Raw genomic sequence first — 22169 nt, forward strand, 5'->3', positions numbered from 1 at the left:
CGGGTGTGGAGAAAAGGGAACCCTCTTGCACTGTTGGTGGGAATGTAAATTGATACAGCCACTATGGAGAACAGTATGGAGGTTCCTTAGAAAACTAAAAATAGAACTACCATACGACCCAGCAATCCCACTACTGGGCATATACCCTGAGAAAAACCATAATAAAAAAAGAGACATGTACCACAATGTTCATTGCAGCACTATTTACAATAGCCAGGACATGGATCCAACCTAAATGTCCATCGACAGATGAATGGATAAAGAAGATGTAGCACATATATACAATGGAATATTACTCAGACATACAAAGAAACAAAATTGAGTTATTTGTAGTGAGGTGGATGGACCTAGAGTCTGTCATACAGAGTGAAGTAAGTCAGAAAGAGAAAAACAAATACCATATGCTAACACATATATATGGAATGTAAAAAAAAAAAAAAAAATTTGTACTGATGAATCTAGTTTCAGGGCAGGAAAAGAGATAGACATAGAAAATGGACTTGAGGACACGGGGTGGGAGGGCAAAGCTGAGGCGAAGGGAGAGTAGCATCGACATACATACACTACCAAATGTAAAATAGTTGGTTGGTGGAAGCAGCAGCATAGCACAGGGAGATCGGCTCGGTGCTTTGTGATGACCTAGAAAGGTGGGATAGGGTGAATGGGAGGGAGGCTCAAGAGTGAGGGAATATGGGACATGTGTATGCATATGGCTGATTCGTTTTGTTGTGCAACATAAACTAACACGGTATTGTGAAGCAATTATACTCCAATAAAGATCTATTAAAAAAAACAATTATACTAATGGCAAGAAAATGGAAAGATGTTTTCTTTCTAAGAAAGAGCAAGGCAAGATATACTCTCTCACCACTCCCATTCAACATTTTACTGGAAGTCCTAGTTAGTGCAATAAGACAGGAAAAGGGAATAAAAGATATACAAAATGGGAAGGAATAAATAAAACTGTCTTTTTTCACACATGACATGATTGCCTATGTAAGAAATCCCAAACAATCAACAACAACAACAAAAAAACAAAAAACTTCTGGAACTAATAAGTAATTATGGCAAGGTTGTAGGATACAAGGTTAATATGTGAAAGTCAATCGCTTTCTTACATATTAACAATGAACAACTGATACTTGAAATAAAGACACAACACTTATATAGCACCCCACAAAACTGAAATAGGTATAAATCTAACAAAATATGTATAAGATCTATATTGGGAAAATTACAAAACTTTGATGAAAGAAATCAAAGAGGTAAATAAAGGGATAGGCCATATATAATACATGGATAGGATGATTCACTACTGTCAAGATGTCAGTTCTTCCCAGCTTAGTCTATATAGTCAATGCAATCCCATCAAAATTCTCACAAGAATAGCCAACACAATATTGAGAAAGAGGAACAAATTCAGAGAACTAACGCTACTTGACTTCAAGACTTACTATAAAGCTACAATAATAAAAACAGTGTGGTACTGGGGAAAGAACAGACACATAGATCAATGGAACAGAATAATGAGCCCAGAAATAGACCCACAAATAGTCAACTAACTTCTGACAAAAGAACAAAAACAACTCAAGAGAGAGAGGACAGTCATTTCAATAAATGGTGCTGAAATAACTGGACATCCACATGCAAAAAAAAAAAAAAGAAGAAGTTTGACAGATCTTACACCTTCTACAAAAATTAACACAAAATGAATCATAGGCCTAAATGTAAAATGCAAAACTATAAAACTCCTAGAAGATAATAGAGAAGAAAATCTGGGTGACCATGAGTTTACTGATGACTTTTTAGATACAGCACCAAAAGCACAAATCATGAAAGAAAAAAATAATAAGTTGGGTTTCATTAAAATTAAAAACCTTGACTCTGTGAAAGACACCATTCGGAGAATGAAACAGTAAGCCACAGACTCGGAGAAAATATTTGTAACAAATATCTGATAAAGGACCTGAATCCAAAATATAAAAAGAACTCTTAAAACTCAACGATTAGAAAACAAACAACCCAATTAAAAATTGGCAAAAGGTCTGAACAGATACCAAAGAAGACATACAGATGGCAAAACAAGCATATGGGAAAATGCTCATTATAGGTCATTAGGGAATTACAAATTAAAACAATGAAATACCACTACCTATTAGAATGGATAAAATACAAAACACTGACACCAAATGCTAGCAAAGTTGCAGAGCAACATTCATTGCTGGTGGGAATGAAAAATAGTACAACCACTCTTACAGAACTAAACATACTCATAAAAATAAACACCCTTACCACACAATCCAACAATTGCACTCATTGGTTGAAATTTTATGTCCACGCAAAAAACTGCAAGTGGATGTTTATAGCAACTTTATTCATAACTGTCAAAACTTGGAAACAACCAAGATGTTCTTCAGTAGGTGAATGGATAAACGACTGTACCACATCCATACAATAGAATATTGTTCAGTGATAAATGAAATGGGCTATTAAGCCATGAAAAGACTTGGAGGAACCTTAAATGCAAATTGTTAAGTGAAAGAAGCCAATCTAAAAAAGGATGTATACTGTATGATTCCAACTATATAACATTCTGGTAAAGGCAAAAACAATGAAGACAGTAAAAATATCAGTGGTTGCCAGAGGTTGGGCAGGGAGAGAGGGAGGTGAGCACACATGATTTCTAGGGCAACTGAAACTATTCTATATGATGCAGTAGCAGTGGAATATGTCATTATACATGGTGTAAACCCACTGGACCAACAACACAAAAGTAAGTCCTAATGTAATCTATGGACTTTAGTTAATAATAATGTATCAATATTGACTCATCAATTGTAACAAACGTACCACACTAATGCAAGATGTTAATAATAGAGGGACTTGGGGTGGTGAAGATGTGGGAGTATTGGGGAAATCTCCATACCTTTTGCTCACTTTTCTTTAAACCTAAAACAGTTCTAAAAACTAAAGTCTATTAATTAAAGGACAACAAAATAAAATGGTGGTGATAAAAACTGCAGTTGCTTTTCCAGATATGATATCTTTACTGCAATAAATAAACCCAACCCTTAGTACCTGGTAAGCAGATAATTTTTTAAAATATATGAATTGTAAAGTGGGATCCGGGTTTCTCACTTTCAAAAGGAATTTACAAATATGGAAGACAGAAGTCTAAAATAAATCCTGTAATGTTGCATTACATCATTATGCAGTTTAGACAGACAGGGTTTAGACAGACAGACATATATACAGAGACAGAGCTATATACCCACTTCTATAAATAAGTATAAACATCTGTGTCTTTGTAAATTTTCTGGCTCCATCTTCTGATAGGGTCTATAAACACATCAAAAAAGTAATAAACATACCTAGTCCCCTAATCTTGGTTTTTAAATACCATTCTCTACTAAAAGTAATCTAGGTTTCTTGGGGGAAATGACTTACTCCAGCAGGGAAACTACAAGATGTAAACAGAATTTTTTTTTTTTTTTTTTTTTTTTGCATCTGTGCCAGAAAGTGTAGAAATGCACTAGAGTGACTGGGGACATGTCTAAAGAATAGAGGAGCCTTACTGAAAGAAGCTCATGATGGCCAAATCTGGGACACTCTGAACACCAAAATAAAGAATAGTAATTGATTATAGAACATTGATTAAAATAAAAATCCATCAATTGATACTGATATAAGTGAACACACAACTTGGGATCTTTACAAGGAATAATATTACAATATCACCATTTGGTAACCATCACAGTGATACCAAGAATGATCAATGGATGCTAAAACTAGTGTGTAAAAGTTTAATGAGAAACAAAATATTTACATAGTCTCAAAGTATCTCCACACAGTGTTTATTAATTTAAAAAGGAAAAATTGTATCTTTACAGTGGAGAAACGTGGAAACACTTTAACCATTACTTTAACCAAGATATGAAAGTTAACCTCTGCATGAAAGTTCATAGCAGCCTCATTCAAAATAGCCCAAATTGAAAACAACCCAAATGTCCATCAACTGATGAGTGGATTAACAATATGAGGTATATTCATACAGTGGAATATTATTCAGCCATAAAAAAGAATTAAGTACAGAAATATACTACAGCGTGGATGAACCCTGAAAAATTATGCTAAGTGAAAGAAGCCAGATGCAAAATGTCACATACTGTACATTTCATTTATATGAAATATTGAGAATAGGCAAATCCATAGAAACAGAAAGTAGGTTAGTGGTTTCCAGGAAATGGAGGGAAAGGGTATAGGAAAGTATAGGATTTCTTTTTGGGGCTGATGGAAATATTCTGGAATTAGTGATGGTTGCATAACACTATGAATATACTAAAAACCACTGAATTGTACACTTTAAATGGCCACAATGGAGAATTTTATGTTATATGAATTTTATTTCAGTAAAAGTTTTTTTCCAAAAAAAAAAAAAATTCATAGAACACATTTTAGTGATCTACCAAAATGCAAACCCTGAATCTAATCATGAGGAAACATTAGACTCACCACTTTTCTTTTTTAATATTTCTAGAAGTATAGTTGAAATCTTTTTTTAACTGGAAAAAACTGGAAAAAATACCAAATTTATGATTACAGTTGCAAGTTGTAAATGATAATGTTTAATATGTTCCTTATGTGTTAAAACATATTGTGCTTTTATTATTGTGTTTTAAAGGAACACAATAATAGAGAAAACGACTTCAACAATAGGACAAGAAAATTTGAGGTCTCTACTATCACAGAAAAGCCTTGACATATAAGAAAAATGAAGATGTGGGCTCCCACTACAAGCTCTACAAACATATATGTGCAAAAAACGTTATGAGACACCTCATCTAACAAGGCTAAGAAATCAAGACCATAATGGCCCTGGTACTCAAAATCATTACAGCAAATTAAAAGTCTCTTAGCAAAGGATAATACAGTACTAATTAATAAAACATCCTAACAATACAAAAGGAATCATTTTTGAGAAACTGGAATTCTTATAAATACAGGATGTTTTAGATAGTGCTTCTGTGGTACTATATTCATTCTGTACTTTAAAAAATCTTTGAAATCACATATACTTGAAATATGTTTTCATATTAATGCTAATCTGGTTACATGAAATGATTTCTTCTAGCTTCTTAAATTTGGTATAATGAGAATTAGTTTTACATTAAAGTATCCAAAGCTAGTTTATTAAACTATCAAGTTTTTGTGATTTCCTAAAAATGTAGCTGTCAGAGGTTTTGGAAAATGATATAAGACAATTTTATAAATATGTTATTAGTTACTTATATTCTACTAAATACTGATGAACATGCTATTCATGATGTTTATCCTTGACAATTTCTCTGCATAATGAGTGTCTGAAATATAGTATATATGTATACTATATTTGTATTGCATACATATATGCATTTGTTGAATATATAACTAAAATAGCTATTTCATAGGATACATACATTACATATGGGTGTGTGAATGTATTCAAATTTAGGAGAAACTGTCAAAAGGTTTTTCAATGCTTCTACTGGTTTATACACACTTGGATTATCAATCTTGTAAATTTTAACCATTTAAGTGGATGTGTAGTGGTACCTGAATGTTATCTTAATTTAAATTACCCTGTGGCTAATAAGGTTGAGCAACTTTTAAAATGCATTTTGGTCATTTGGATATCCTTTTGTTCAAGTCGCTTGCCCATTTTCTCTTGAGTCATCTGACATTTTCTTGTTGATCTGCAGTACTTCTCTACATATTCGGGAATAGAGACCTTTGTTGACTTTATGTGTTGCAAATATCTCCTACACTGCAGCTTGCCTTTTCACCTTCTTAGTGATATTTTTTAGACATACATAGTTCAGTCTATCATTTTTCCTTTATTAAGAGTACTATTTAAATACTATTTTTAAAGTCTTTCTTTGCCAATAAAAACAAAGATATTTACCCGTTGTCTTCTACAATATTTATTATTTTACATTCCATACTTAGATTTACAATTGATCTGAAACTAATTTTTGTGTATGATTTGAAGCAGGGCCCCAAATTCATTTCTTTCAATTGTATACCAATTGGCCCAGAATAATTTATTGAAAAAACGACTCTGTAGTGCCAACTTTGTTACACTAAGTGCCAATAAATGTGTAGGTCTGTCTGGGGAATTCCTATTTGCTACAATGATCTATGTCCCTATCTTTGCAGCAACACTTAATTACTGTAGCTTCGAATTCATGAAATCTAGAAGTCTTCCAGCTTTGTTCTTCTGAAAGTTTTGGTTTTGCTATGAATGGTTTTTTGCATTTTCATATAAATTTTTGAATAAGCATGTCAATTTCTAAAAGAAAAATACTTTCTGCAATTTTGTTTTGGGATTACATTAAATCTAAAGATCAATTTGGGCAGAATAGATATCTCTACAATATTGTTTCAATTAATTATCATTATGTATCTTCCATTTATTTAGGTCTTCAATTTCTCACACGGTTTTTGAGTTTTCTATGGAAGGATCCTGTGTATATGTCATTACATTTACGTCTCAGGTTGTTGATGTTCTGATGATAAATTGTATTGCTTTTAAATTGTATTTAAAATTGTATTGCTTTCAAATCATCATTTTCTAATTGTTCCTGGTATACAGAATTATATTGGATTGGTTTTCTTTATATTGACCTTATATCTAGCAACCTATTACCCATATATCTTATATTTTGTTATTCCCTTTAACTTTAATTGTATTATTGCACTGGCTGGAAATGCCAATACAATGTTGAATAGAAACACTGAAAGTAGCCACTCTTATTCATTCCTAACCTTAAAGGAAAATTTTTCAACATTACACTATAATGTTTGCAATAAAGTTTTTCTATTGGTTTGTACCTTTTACCACACAAATAGTTTGCATCTATTCCTATTGTATTTGAGTTTTTATCATGAATACTTGTTAAATTTTATCTAAACTTTCCTTTGCAACATTTGAGATTATATGCCTTCACTTCTTTATTCTTTTAATGTGTTAATTACTCTGATTTTATGAATTTTTAATTAACCTTATATTCTTAGAGTGAACCCAAATGATGTATTATACCTTTCATAAATTGCTGGATTCACCTAATATTTTGTATCTATTTTCATGAAAAATATAACACTATAATTACTTACCTGTAATATCTTTTTCATAGTTTTGTATCAAAGTTTTGCCAGCCCCATAAATTGCAAAATAATTATTTCTGTTCTCTGAAATTTTGTGAAGGACTGGTATCATTTCTTAAATATGTACTTCTTAAATGTGATCTGGGCCTGGACAGTTTTTGGTTTTATTCTGTCTTGTTTTGTTTGTGTTTCTTTTTTAAGGGAAGAACGTTTCAAGTATAGATTCTATTTCTTTGCTATAATGTTATTCCAATTTTCTATCTTTCCATGTGTCAATTCTGGTTTCATTTTTCTAGACATTTGACATGGTTCATTTGATTTTTTTTAAATTCACTGTCATACAGCTGCTTATCATATGCTTTTATTACCTTTTAATGTCTGTAGAACTTAATGTCTGTAATGTCCTTTTTCATTCTGGATTTGGGTTATTTGCGAGAGATTGGTTCCATCCCTCAGTATCTGTGAGAGATTGGTTCCAGGAGCCTCCTGGATACCAAAATCCACAGATGCTCAAGTCCCTTATATAAAATGGCATAGTATTTCCATATAACCTACACACATCCTCCTGTATACTTTAAGTCATTTCTAGGTTACTTATAATACCCAATACAATGTAAATGCTATGTAAACAGTTGTAAATACAATGTAAATGCTATGTAAACAGTTGCTGGCACATGACAAATTCAAGTTTTCTTTGCTTTTTGGAACTTTCTGGAATACTTTTTAATATTTTCAATCCATGGTTAGTTGAATCCACAGATGCAGAGGGCCAATTGTAATCTTTGTTTCTAAATCTGGGTGGGGATTTACCTATTATTCTTCACAAACAACCAACTTTGTTGATTTTTGGTGGCTATATGATCATCTCTACCATATGTTTGTTTTCTATTTCACTAATTTGTACTTTATCTCCTATTCTCTTTCTTTTCCCTATCATTATTTACTTTATCCCTTCTTTGGGATTAATCTGCTGTTCTTTTAACTTTTTTAACTTCTTAGACAGATTTTCAAGCTTTTTAAAATCTTTCCTAATAAATGCATTTAAAGTTATAAATGTCCCTCTTGGCAGCATCATAATCATCTTGATTTTGATTCAAAAGTTTTAAATACTTTTATACTTTTTGTATATTTTCTAAGCAGCATAGGGCTAGGTTTTATTTTTATACCCAGTGCAAAAATCTTTAGCTTTTGATTGGAATATTTGTCTCCTACATTCAGTGTAACTGGAATATTTACTTCCTCACATTTAGTGTATTTATGACATATTTGGAGTTAAATATACCATCTTCCTTTATATTTGTCCCAATTTTACTTTGTTTCCTTTCTATTCCTTTCTTGTTTTCTTCCAAATGCATTAAGTACTATTCTCATTTTTCCCTCTATTCACCTGTTAGATATACAGTGTTTTACTTTTATTTTTTGTTGTTACCTAATGATTACAATATAAATCCTTAACTATTAATGTCTACTATAAATTAGTTTCTTATCAATTCCCATATGATACAAGGACCTTAGTAATGTTGAACACCGTTTACCCTTCTTCCTGATTTATGTGCTGTTATTATCATGCATTTAAATTTTGTATATATTTAAGCCTCTATTACTATTATAGTATTATATAATAAATAATCTCTTAGATATACCCTTTCCATTTCTCTATTCCTTCTAGTATCTAGGATCATTTTTCTTCTACTTCAATATTTTGAAGATCTATTTAGCATTTTCTTTATTTAGTGTTTGCTGTATTGCAGGTCTGCTGCTGTCAAATTCATCTTGTTTTTCTGAAAAGTACATGTTTTCCTTTCATTTTTTAAGGGTTTTTCACTGGGTGAAGAACTTTGGACTGATGACATTTTCCTTCAGCCATCTGAAGACACCATGTCTTCTAGATTCTGTTTTTTCAGTTAAAAAACCAGTTGTCAGTCTTAGTGTTGCTTCTTTAAAGAGAATATGCCTTTTTTCCCCTCTGGCTGCTTTTCTCATTCTATTTGGGTTTTCATCAGTTTTACAGTGACATTTCTAAGCGTAAGTTTCTTTGTACTCACCCCCTTGGTACTCAAGGAATTTCTTCAATTTGTAGCTAGCTATCCTTTGTCACTTTTGAAAATTCTCAGTCATTTAAGACTTCAAACAGTGCTCCACATTATCTTCTCAATCCTCTTCTTCTGGACCTCAATTACATGCATGTTAGAACATTTCCACAAGTCCCTTATATTTCTTTCCCTGTTTTATTTTTCATTCTTTGTCTTTATTTCAACATGGGTATTTCCTTCTGACCCATCTTCCATTTCGTTAATCCCCCCTCAGCTGTGTCTAACCTGCTGTAAACATATCCAAAGAATTCTTAGTTCATTTAATCTACTTTCCATTTCTATAATTTCCATTTGATTCTTTAGTAAAAGTTTCCAGTTGTTTGTTAATATTTTCCTACTTTATATTTTAATTCCTTGATCATAAAATCCTAATTATTTTAAAGTTTCTGTCTGAAAATGCCATTATCCTACAGGTATATTTCAAATGGCTGGGTTTTCTTCATGGCTTTTCTTTTCCTAAGCCTTATTATTTTTTGTTTTGTAACAGATATTGTATATGAAATAATTTGAGGCTCTGTATGATATTGTCTTCCTCAAGAGAGGATTTACTTTTGCTCTGCCACAAGTTAGACTATGGGCAGAGCACCAAAACCAATGAAAGACCATGATGATTCAAAGATAAGTTTATACTCACTCATAGGTTTAGAACTTCAGGAACCAGACTACATCGTTAAGTGTCTAACAAGACCCCTATTCCTTGGCACACCTAGAAATCCATTTTGGTCCTCCATATTGATTGACGAAAGCTCTGCTCAGTTTCTCAGGCAGTTTTCAGGATTTATAATTGTCTCAAGGACAAAAGTTGTGCAAAATGCCAATCATACCTCCCTTTTCATTCTATCTCTCCTTAATCTTGACCAACAAATAGGACTGTCTTTATAGTCCTATGATGCCTTAAAAAGATGTAATTCCTAATTTTTCTCAGTGGAAATAGTAGTCCAGAATAATCCATTTCCCCATTGAAAAAGAATTTCTCTAAACACACATTTACTAATAGCTCAACAAGGTAGCCTATCTACTAAAATATAATACTGCATTTTATTAAACTAAATAAATGAAAATTAGGAAAATTACCCAAAGGAAAAGTCTTCATTTTTTAAATTTCATCTCCCTTTTTTCAAATAAAGTGTAAATTAGAATATATGTTTGAAAGTGACAGTGAAGAGGATAGAACAAATCACAATTTGGTGGAAAACTGTATTTCATTTAAACACATAAAGTAATTTCATATAAGTTTGAAAGAATGTTTAGTGTTTAAAAACAAAAAGGGGGTCACTTCCCACTTCCTACAAAAGAAAATGAGTAAAACAAAAATTCTATTTTAAAACTTGTATACCTAGAAAAATCAATAAGCAATTCACTAAATAGAAAACACGAGTGCAAATGAACACATAAAAATATGCTTATTCACTATAGCGATCAGGGTATGCACATTAAAATATCAGTACGATACCATTCACATCCACTGCACTGGCAAAAGGAAAATATCCTCATAATTACCAAGTGTTGGTGAGACTACGAAGAAACAAGGACACTTATACCCTGCTGGTGGAAGTGTACATTATCACAGTGACTTGAGAAGCAATTAGGCAACGGGTAGTAAAGTTAAGGATGTGAATATCCTCACACACAGCAATTTCACTTTTAGTTATGTACCCTAGAGAAACTCTGGCATATGTGAAATGACCAGTACAAGATGTACAATGTACTTTTGCCCAATCTACTCACCAAGTCTTAGTGTTAACTTCATACTTATAAAGGTCATCTACCAATCCATATTTGTTGCCTGGTAATGCTTTATAGCCTCCATGAACATAAATGGACTTTGTTATTTCATCATACACACTGGTATGGCCATATCCACCTTGAACAATAGCTCCTTTAGTTTCCGGAACAAGCCAAGTGTTTGATGCTGTAAGAGAAAGAATATAAATCATGAACTCTAATAGTATTTAGAAATAAAACTAATATACCACCAAACTACCAACAAGTTCATTCTAATACCACATTTTATGAGTAAAGTATACCTAATAATCATTTAATTAAAAAAATTATTAAATATGTGCTAGGTGGTTAAGAATCCGCCTGCCAATGCAGGGAACACGGGTTCAATCCCTGGTCTGGGAAGATCCCACATGCCACGGATCAACTAAGCCCATGTGCCACAACTACTGAGCCTGCACTCTAGAGCCCACGAGATACAACTATTGAGCCCGTGTGCCACAACTACTGAAGCCCACATGCCTAGAGCCCATGCTCTGCAACAAGAGAAGCCGCCGCAATGAGAAGCCCGCGCACCACAACAAAGACCCAACGCAGCCAAAATAAACAAATAAATAAATAAAGTTATTTTTTAAATAAATAAATATGTGCTAGTTACTATGTTGGGTGCTAGGGATTGAAGGTAAGTAAGACTGGTCTTTTTGCAAATTTTAATTAAACTCTGAAATATTGAAAATATCTAATTTTTGTATGTGAGAGAAAAAATGAAAACTTTATTCTCACATACATTTCTGTACTTGTAAACAAACCTGAAAAAAAAAGACTTAACAAATAGTTTATGAGAGCCTATTATGTCACAGGCTCTGAGTTTAGTCACTGATATTACAAAGACTAAAATTAAGATATGACTCTTGCCCTTAACAATTTTTAGCACTCTGCTGGTCTTTTATCTCTTGGTTATGAGTCCCACTGTCCCTTCTAAGAGTCCTTTGTATTATTGACAAAAACCTAAAAATTAAATTTCCAAGACTCGCTGACAGATGTGTTACTGTCAGTTTCCACCAATGAAAGTACTGGGGAGAGCTTAGAAGGCAAAAGGAAGAAAGATTCTGCCTTCTTCTCTAACAGAAGGAACAGATAGGTGACTACAGTAGGTAATGGCAGTGGTGGTTTTATAGCAACAGCAGCAGGGGTAGCACCTGCGCAGTGGCAGCAGTAGCACCTATAGTAAGTAGCTCAATTACAAATGTGGTCCTAAGCTCCAGCCTGGGTATGTAGCAGCTCCAGATTTCTGGGTGATACCCTCATTTTGGTGTCTCTAGGATTTTTGTAATTAACTCCCTATATTAAGTTCCCATTCTGCTTGATATATCTAGAAGGGACTCTTATTTCTATGGCAAATTCACTAAAACAAGCCCCAATCATATGCAAGGCATATTTTTAAAAATATGAAGATGAAAATACACATCTCGTTGGCCTTAAAAAATTTAGATTATAAAGAGCAACTATATAGAAATCTATTATTAGTCTTTAAATATCCACCCAGACCACACTTCCGTCTTCCCCCTAACTTTTCACATCAACTTTGGCATACTAGACAACTCACTGAAAATACTCAAAGCAAATAACAGAAAATAGAGATGATACTTAAAAATTCTTCACACTTACACAATTTTAAGGTAGTGTAGAATGTGATACTTCAACAGTCATAAAAGTAGTCATAAAAGAAGTATCAAAAAGGGTTGTTAAAGCCAATTTTACTTAGAGAAAACTAAACATATTTGAAGAAATTTCAGAGTACTCTTGTAACTAATGGGTATTACATTTGGAGGTAATTTCCAAAGAATGAAGTTAATAATAACTTATCAGGAAAAATTTCTTTAATATACTTCAAACACTTATTAAAGCTATATATATATATATAAAGCTATATATATATAGCCAAACTGAAGGTTTTCATGTTTTTATTCATTCTCTTTTTAACAAAAAAAGATAAACATACTTCTTACCAAAAAATATTGTAGCAATAAAGAGGTGTATAATGCAAAAGTGAATGTTACCTTCTGCTCTAGCCCACTATCTAGAGGTATTTTTCACAAATTGTTATGTTCAGAATATTTTCAAACTATAAATCTGAATATTTTATTACAATATACAAAACAAATGTATATGACTTGCATGTACATACATACCTGTAAATATCTGTACCAAAAAATCATGCTATTTTACAACTATTTTTTCACTTAGCATCTGGGACATCTTTTCAGGTCCCGTTTTTTATTTTTTATCAGCTAAATTCCATTGTATTGATGATACATAACTTATTTAAGTAACTCTACACTGTGACTCATTCAGGTTTCAATTTGTTCTTAAAAACAATGATGCCATAAACTAAAAGTTGCTCTGGATCCACTCTAACAGACCTCAGAAGCGATCCTCCAAAATGCTTACACTGGAAGCTTAACCCCATGTTAGTACAAAGTCCAACACTCTTTAAAGGAATACAGCAAAGTCCAGCAGCCAACAAGGTAAAAACATACAATGTTCAAAATGCATTAAAAAATTAACAGGCACAGAGGGCAAAGAAAATATGACCCATAACAAGAAGGAAAATCAATCAATAGAGACAGAAATAACAAAGATGATAGAATTAAAAGAAGAGAATGTTTAAAAAGCTATTGTAAATATACTCAAATATGTTCAATAATGTTACAGAAAACATGAACATGATAAGGGAAAAATGGAAGATAAAAAAGACTCAAACAGAACTCCTGGAAATGAAAAATACATTGTATAGAATTAACACAAGATTAGATACTCTGGGAGAAAAGAACAATGAATTTAAAATATGGAAATAGAAACTATCCAAAATGAAGCACAGAAAAAAACAAACAAAAACCCTGAAAAAAAACAAACAGAATATCAGGGACCTGTATGACAATATCAAGTAGTCTATTCTACTATGATAGAAGTCCAAGAAGTGTGGTGGTAAGGTAGACAGAAATGATGTTTGAAAAAATAGTTTCTCAAATTTAATGAAATCTATAAATCCACAAAACCAAGAAGATCAATGATATACAAGCAGGAGAAAAAAAAAGAAATAAAGAAACCTACGCCAAGGAATAGCATGAAGTGATTAAGATGAACAAGCAGAACAAAAATAAGAATGCCACTTGACTTCTCAACAGAAAGCATGCAAGTCAGAAGACAGTGAAGTTACACTTTTAAACTACTGAGAATGGGGAAAAAACCCATTAACCCAGAATTCTATACCAAAAAATAACTATCAAAGTAGAATTCTATATCCCACAAAATATTTTCCAAAAGTGAAAGTAAAACAAAACCTTTTTCAGATAAAGGAAAAAAAAAAACCACAGAGAGAATATATTATTGCAGCCTTGCCCTATAAAAAAGTTCAAGCTGAATGAAAATGATACTTGAAACCAGACAGAATCTGGATTTATACAGATGAATGAGGAGTATAGGAAGTATCTGCTACGTGGGTAAATATTAAAGGTGTCATTTCTCATCTTCCCTCCCAGTAAATGATAATTAAGTGCCCAAAACAAAAATTATAACAATTTGTTATGGTCTTCATAACATGAGATATGATATTAAAAGAGGGAAATGCAGGGATACTAGTCTGAGTTTCTGACACTATATGTGAAGTGGTAGAACATTAATTAAAGGTAGAATCTGAAAAGCTAAATAAGCATATTGTAAACTCTAGAGTAACCTCTACAAAAATAAAATTAAAAAGTAGTTAATAAATTAATAGTCCTACAGATTCAAGAAGCTGAGCAAACCACGAATAGGATAAATTCAAAGAAATTCACACCACAATGAAATCGTTGAAAACTAAAAGTGCAGAAAACATCTCAGAAGCAGCTACAGAAAAATAACAAATTACCTATAGGGGAACAACAGTTAATGACTATGATTTTATCCTAAGAAACCATGCAGGACAGAAGGAAGTGCTGAAAAATAACTATAACTATAAAAATAACTATAACTCAGGATTCTATATCTAGCAAAAATATCCTTTAGTGATGAACGTAGAATGAATAGATTCTCAGATGTAAAAAAAATTAAGCTGATCCATGGCCAGCAGACCTACTCTAAAGGAAATACTAAAATAAGTTCTTCAGGCAGAAAAGACAACAGAAGGAAACTGGGACTGAAAGAGGACAATTTATCATTAGAACCAACAATTCTAATTGTGTAACACCCAATAACAGAACATCTAAATGATTGAAACATATATGTAAAATAGATAACCAACAAGGACCTACTGTATAGCACAGGGAACTATACTCAATATTTTGTAAGAACCTATGAGGGAAAAGAATCTGAAAAAAACAGATATATATGTATGTATAACTGAATCTCTTTGCTCTACCCCTGAAACTAACACAACACTGTAAATCAACTATACTTCAAATTAAAATTAATTAATTTTAATTATATATTAAAAAATTTAAAAATAAGTAAATGAGTGAAGCAAAAACTAATAGAACTTAAAAATGAAATAGATATATCCACAATCATAACTGGAGGTTTCTACACTGGTTTTTCAAGAACCAAGAAAAATACTGAACAGAATATCAGTAAAGATATAGAAGACGTGAATAACTCCATCAGCCATAATATAATTGGCATTTATAGAACACCCCAACCAACTACAGCAGAATGCACATCTTTTCAAATTCACATGTAACATTCACCAAGGTAGACCATATTCTGGGCCAGAAAATAAGACTCAAGAAAAATTTTAACTTTAAAAAACATAGTCTTTGACAATAATAGAATTAAACAAGAAATAATGGCAAGAAAGATATCGGAAAAATCTTCAAATATTTGAATCAAACAAAATACTACTAAACAACCCAGGAGCCAAAGGAAAGAAACACACAAAAAAATAGAAAACATTTTGAACTAAATGGAAACAAAAAATGCAACATTTCAAAATGTGTGGGATACAGCTAAAGCAGTACTTAAAGCAGTCATTCTCAACAGTGGTTCCCTGAAGCATCAATTGGCATTACCTGGAAACTTTTTAAAAATGAAAATTCCCTGGCACCAATCCTGACAAAATAAGAAAATCAGGGATTAGGGCACAGCAATCTATTTTAACAACCTTCTAGGTGATTCCTATGCATCAAGTGTGAGAACTACTGGCTTAGAAGGAAATTTACAACGATACTGATATTTTTAAAAAGAAGAAAAAGGTCTCAATCTCATTTCAATGATCTATTCTTCCATCTTAAGAAATCAGTAAAACAAGAGCAAATAAAACTCAAAGAAGAAATGTAACAAAGCATTAATCAATATGATAGAAAACAGGAAACAAAAGCTGGTTATTTGAAAAGGTCAATAAAATTGATTAACCTATTAATCTCTAGTCAGACAGACAAGAAAAATAGGACACACATAACTCATATCAGATATAAGAGGAGATATCACTACAGATTTCACAAATATTAAGTATAAGGGAATATAATGAACAGCTTTATGCCAATAAGTTTAACATCTTAAATGATATGGACATATTACTTGAAAACACAAACTACCAAATCTCATTCAAAAAGAAATTGATAATTTGAATATTGCTAACATTTATTAAAGAAAATAAATGCCATAGTCAAAATCTTTCCTACAAAGAAAGTTTCTGAGCCAGACAGTTTCACGGGTGAACTCTACCAAACATTTAAGAAAGAAATGATACCAATTCTACACAAACTCTTACAGAAAATAGAATAGAAACACTCCCCAAATTTTATCACTCCCCATTTTACCACTCCCCAAATCATTTTACCATTACAGCCTGTAAAAGCAGACAAAGACATTACAAGAAAAGTAAACTATAGTCCAGTATCTCTTATGAGCATAAACATAAAAATCCTTAACAAAATTTTTGCAAATCAATTCTAGCAGTATATGAAAAGGGTAATACATTATGGCCAAGTGGGATTTATCCAAGAATGCAATAGTGGCTTAACATCTGAAAGTCAATGTCATTCACCATATTAAGAAATCAAAGAAAATAAAAGAACAAATGATCTTCTCAATAGATGCAGAAAATTATTTGACAAAATTTAACATTATTCATGAAGAATCCTCAGCAAGCTAGGAATAAAAGCGAATTTCCTTCACCTGATAAAAGGCATTAAAAAAACATACCGCTAATGTAATACTACAGTAATTAAAAGACTGGAGCTTTCCCTCCTAAAATATGAAAAAAAGACAGGAATGTCTGCTCTCACTACCTCTACTCAATATTGTACCAGAGATCCTAGCAGTATAATAATAAAAGGTATATAGATTGAAAAGGAAGAAGAATGTTTATTAGCATGAGCATAACACATGATCATCTATATAGAAAATAAGAAAGAATCTACCAAAAAGCTACAAGGAATAGTAAGTGTGTTCAGCAAAGTTGTAGGGTGCCAAATGCTGAAATATACCATGCCCATGTGTTAGAAGACTCAATATTGTTAAAGGCTCAATTTTCCCCTTTATAGATGTAATGCAACCCCAATTAAAATCCCTACATGCTTTTTCTTAATAAACTGACAAGCTGATTCTAAATTTTACATGGCAATGTGAAGGACCTAGAAGAGCCCAAAACTTTTGAAAACAAAACAAACAAAAACAAATGATGGAGGACTGGCACTGCCTGATTTACAAAGCTACAGTAATCAATAGAGTGTGGTATTAAACATAATATACATTAATGGACCAAAGGTCGACTCATACATAAATGGTCAGTTGACTCTTCAACACATGTACCAAGGTAATTCAATGGGGAAAGGAAACTCTTTCAACCAAAGAACAATTGTATATTTATTTCTTAAAAAAATTTCAGGCCTTAAGCACCCAGGCTGGTCACTTTCAAGTGAGAAGCTCCATCCATTTACTGCTACACCTTATAAATATTATCATTCATTATTTTTTAAAATTATAATTAATGAGTGAATTTACTGCAGGGGCTCAATTTTAAAAATGTACATAGTCATTGCCTTTCTTCTATACTTATCATAGCTATTGAAAACTGTAATTCTTTTTTTGCTTATTTGAATTTGCAGACTTTTATGTAATTGTTATTTATTACTTGAGTAATTAAAAAGAGCAGTTGATAATGAGAAAAATGAGAAAAAGTCACTGGTGTTAAGCAATTTGATTATGTTGTAAATCATGTCTTTTTCTACACGTTTCTTATTATCATTTGCTATTGTTCTCATGACACAGGAAATGCGAGGAAACACTGGGTCATAACTGCAAATAACCCAGCAATCCCATTCTTCAGCACTTACACAAGAGAACGGAAAACATATGCCTAAACAAAGACTTGTATGCAAATATTCACAACAGCTTTTATTCAAAAGACCTAAAAACTGGACCCAAATGTCCACTAACTAGTGAACACATAAACAAATTATATCTTATCCATACAATGAAATACCATTCAAGATTAAAAAGATTAAAAAGAAGCCAACTACTGACACAAGCAAAAATTTAGATGAACCTCAAAATTATTATGCCAATACAATGAGACCACATACCACATGATTTCATTTATATGAAATTTGAAATGAGGCAAAACTATATTGACAGAAGGATCAGTGGTTACCTGGAGCTAGACGATCATGAGAGATTGACTGCACAGGGTCACGAGTAAACTTTCTGGAGTAATAGAAATGTTCTATATCTTAATTGAGGTAGCACTTAAACAACTATATCGATTTGTTAAAGCTTATCAAGTTGTACTCTGAAGTTTTTATACACACACACATATGTGCCGGGACAAGTAAATCTGCCTTTCTCAGCCTCCCTCACTTAGTATATGGCATCTCCATTCTTCTAGTTGCTCAACCAAACATCTTAGAGCTATCCTTGACTCCTTTTCCTCACATTTTACATGATCTCTCAGTGATTCCTGTTGTCACCACTTTCAAAACAAATCTAGAATCCAACAACTCCTCACCACCTTCCCTGCTAACACATTATTCCAAGACAATATCATTATTCATGTGAATGACTGATCACTGGAAGTACGTAATACAGGAGAAAAGATTTTTATTAAGTTAATTGTTAAGTGATTTGTGAAATAGACTGACAAGGATACCTTGGGATCACTATAAATAAAGCACCAACTGTTTTATTACTCCCCACTATGGTGTCAAGGGGAAACTTAAGCCAAGCAAGACCCAGCTTGCATGAATGTTTCCCTTACTTTACCCACACTGTAAAATTACGTAACCAAGCCAATCTCCTTTCCCTGCTCTCTCAAGCCATTTTCAAACCTGCTTGGGAGCCTGCCCTGCACACGTCAGAAAGCCTCATTTTGTGAATAATAAGTCTTTCATACTTTCTTGGTATTCGTGTTTCATACTCTCTTGGCACCATCAGCCTCAACATCCAAAGCAAATATTGGGGATTCCCTTCTGCGGGATGACCACAATATATCAGAATACAATAGTAGTCTTTATGGGAAAAGCAGCAAAAAGATTACTAAAGGTAAAGATCACTACATATGAATTTTAAAAGACCAATATTCCAAGAGAGTAATAAAGCTTCAAAATATATAAAGCAAAAATTGAAAAAATTATAAGGAAAAATTTACAAAATCAACATCATCATGGAAAACTTAATGTACCCTTTCCAGCAATTGACAGAACAGTCAAAATATCAGTAAAGATCTAAAAGATTTGAACAACACAAGTAATTAACTAAACTTAATAAACAAATGTATTAGGTCACTTTGGAAAAAAGGTCTGGCACTTTCTTAAAAAATTAAAGATATATCTTCCTCCTGACCCAACCAACATCCTTAGGTATTTAGACAAGAGAAATAAAAACATGTCTACTAGTTGACTTGTACAAGAATGTTCACTGAAATTTTATTCATAACAGTCCAAAACTGGAAACAGCCCAGGTGTTCATCAATGAGAAAATGAACAAAGAAACTGCAATGTATTCATACACTGAAAAAGCACTCAACAAAAAGGAACAAATTACTAATAAACACAACATGTATAAATTTAAAAAGCATCATGGTGAGTGAAAGAAGCCTTATTTTAAAAAGGGTGCATGATGTGTGATTCCCTTTACATGAAATTCCAAAACAGGCAAAACCATTTGATGATGAAAAAAATCAGGAAGCAGGGCAGGTATCAACTGGGAAGGATCAGGAGAGAACTTTCTCAAGTAATGGTCAGTGTCCTGTAACTTGATATGAATTTGGGTTACAGATGTATGTTCTGTCAAAACTCATTGAATTGTACACAAAATTTGTGCATTCCACTGTATGTAACTTTTACATTAAAAACATGAGTACAGAACTCTAGTTAACAACAGGCATGCTATTATGTTTAGAAGTCAAGTGTACTAATGTTTGCAACAGTCTTTAAAATATACCAAAAAAATAGATAGATGGATAGAGAAATAGATACATACACTGGTAAGTGAAAAAGCAAAAGATTAATTGTAGAAGGTAAGTAGTATGTCTATGAGAATTCACTGCACAATTCTTTCAACCTTTAAGTATTTTTGAAATATTTCCTAATAATTTTGAGGGAGGAAGCCTATAGGATATGTTCTGTGACCATAATACAATAACCTAGATATTAATAATAAAAAATAAATAACTAGAAAACCCCATGTTTGAACATTTTAAACTGCACTTCTAAATAACCCATTAGTGAAAGAAGAAATTAATATGGAATCTTAAACACATTTTGAGCTAAATAACAATTAAAATACTACATACCAAATCATGTAGGATACAACTATAGCCATGTTTACATTGTTTATGTTACAGCTTTAAATGTATATATTTTTAAAAATTCAATGAAGAAAACCTGAAAGATAATGAATTAAGCATCAATATAAAAAGGAAAAAAGCATAACAAATCAAAATATATTAAAATGAGGTCATAATAAAAATAAGAATTAATAAAATAGACAAATGAATATATTAAGAAAATCAATAACCCCAAAAGTTGGTACTTTGAAAAGTATTAAGATTTACAATCTTGTGGAGAATCTGATCAAGACAAAAAGTAAGAAGACCCAGGCAGCCAATATTAGGAATATAAAAGGGGATAGGGCTATAAAATATTTTAAACTTCACTAAAAGCACATTATGAAGAACTTTAGATCAATACATTGGAAAATTTAGATAAAATGAACAAATTCTGAAAATAAAACCAAGTTACCAAATCTGACAAGAGAGAAAAAACTTGAGTAGTCTTAGAACTATCAGATAAATTGAATCTGTGATTTTAAAATCTTGCCACAAAGAGAACTCCAGATGACTTACACCAAGCATTTCTAGGAAAAGCAGTAACAACTGAAAGTCTTCCAGACAGTGGGAAGAATTATACTGGCTAGCAAAACAGAAACTGTTTCTCAAAAAGTTATCTGTAGAAGAGATTATGGCTTTACTCCAAAACCCCTAGAGGTTTGCATTGTGATTCTCCAAAAAAAAAGTTAATAATTTTTAATATCAGCAAGTATCCAATTAGTGTTCAGATTTCTAACTATCTTATAAGCTTCTTTTTTTTTTGGAAGTTTGTTGGAATCAGGATCTAAATGAGATCCACACATTGAAGTTGCCTGATTTGTCTATTGAATCTCTTTTAACCTATACATTCCCATCCTTATTTTTTTTATTGCCAGTAGTTTGCTCTTCAACATTTTTTGTCAATTCCTAGGACGAAGGCATAGAAGTTGTACTTATTAAACAACCACTGACTTAATAAAAGGAGGAGTTAATTAAATCTTTAGATACCAGAATTATGAATCAAAAGTAATGATGAGCTGAAACTATTTTAACAATATATGTCAAGCCCTTCACTGAGATTACAACATTAAATTGACAAGTACAGGATAAAGTATACCTTACTACCCAGCAGTTATATAAAGAACAAAAACCAATGAACTAAGTAAGAAGTTTTGTTGTCTGTAAGCTAACTATAAGTCAAAATAATAATATTAGTATAAAATATAAGTTTAGGTTGCAATAAAAATATTAATAAAAGATGCCCAGAACAAGGGAAAGCAATGGTTTCACATTAGGTAACACATCCTGCTCTGTTAGGCTCTGATAAGTTTGAATAGATCATCACAGTACAGTCTGTCCTGTGATAGGAGTGTGATAAAGATGACTAAGGGTCAACTAAGATAATGTGTATTTTATATTTACATAAT

At 32.1% G+C, this 22169-nt stretch overlaps 1 protein-coding gene across 7 annotated transcripts in view; it reads right to left on the minus strand.

The window, feature by feature from the left end:
• The window catches only part of ATRNL1 (attractin like 1), a 721245-nt gene that overhangs the window by 617217 nt on the left and 81859 nt on the right, over positions 1-22169 (minus strand). For all 7 annotated transcript variants that reach the window (XR_009497890.1, XR_009497891.1, XM_059899416.1 and 4 more), the window contains exon 9: positions 10965-11148. Coding sequence is in view for 5 of the 7 variants with exons in the window: in XM_059899416.1 (XP_059755399.1) it covers positions 10965-11148 (184 nt within the window). In the remaining 2 variants the exon portion in view is untranslated. The remainder of the gene's footprint in view (positions 1-10964; positions 11149-22169) is intronic.

Source organism: Balaenoptera ricei, chromosome 16 (genome assembly GCF_028023285.1).
Source record: "Balaenoptera ricei isolate mBalRic1 chromosome 16, mBalRic1.hap2, whole genome shotgun sequence".
NCBI lineage: Eukaryota > Metazoa > Chordata > Mammalia > Artiodactyla > Balaenopteridae > Balaenoptera > Balaenoptera ricei.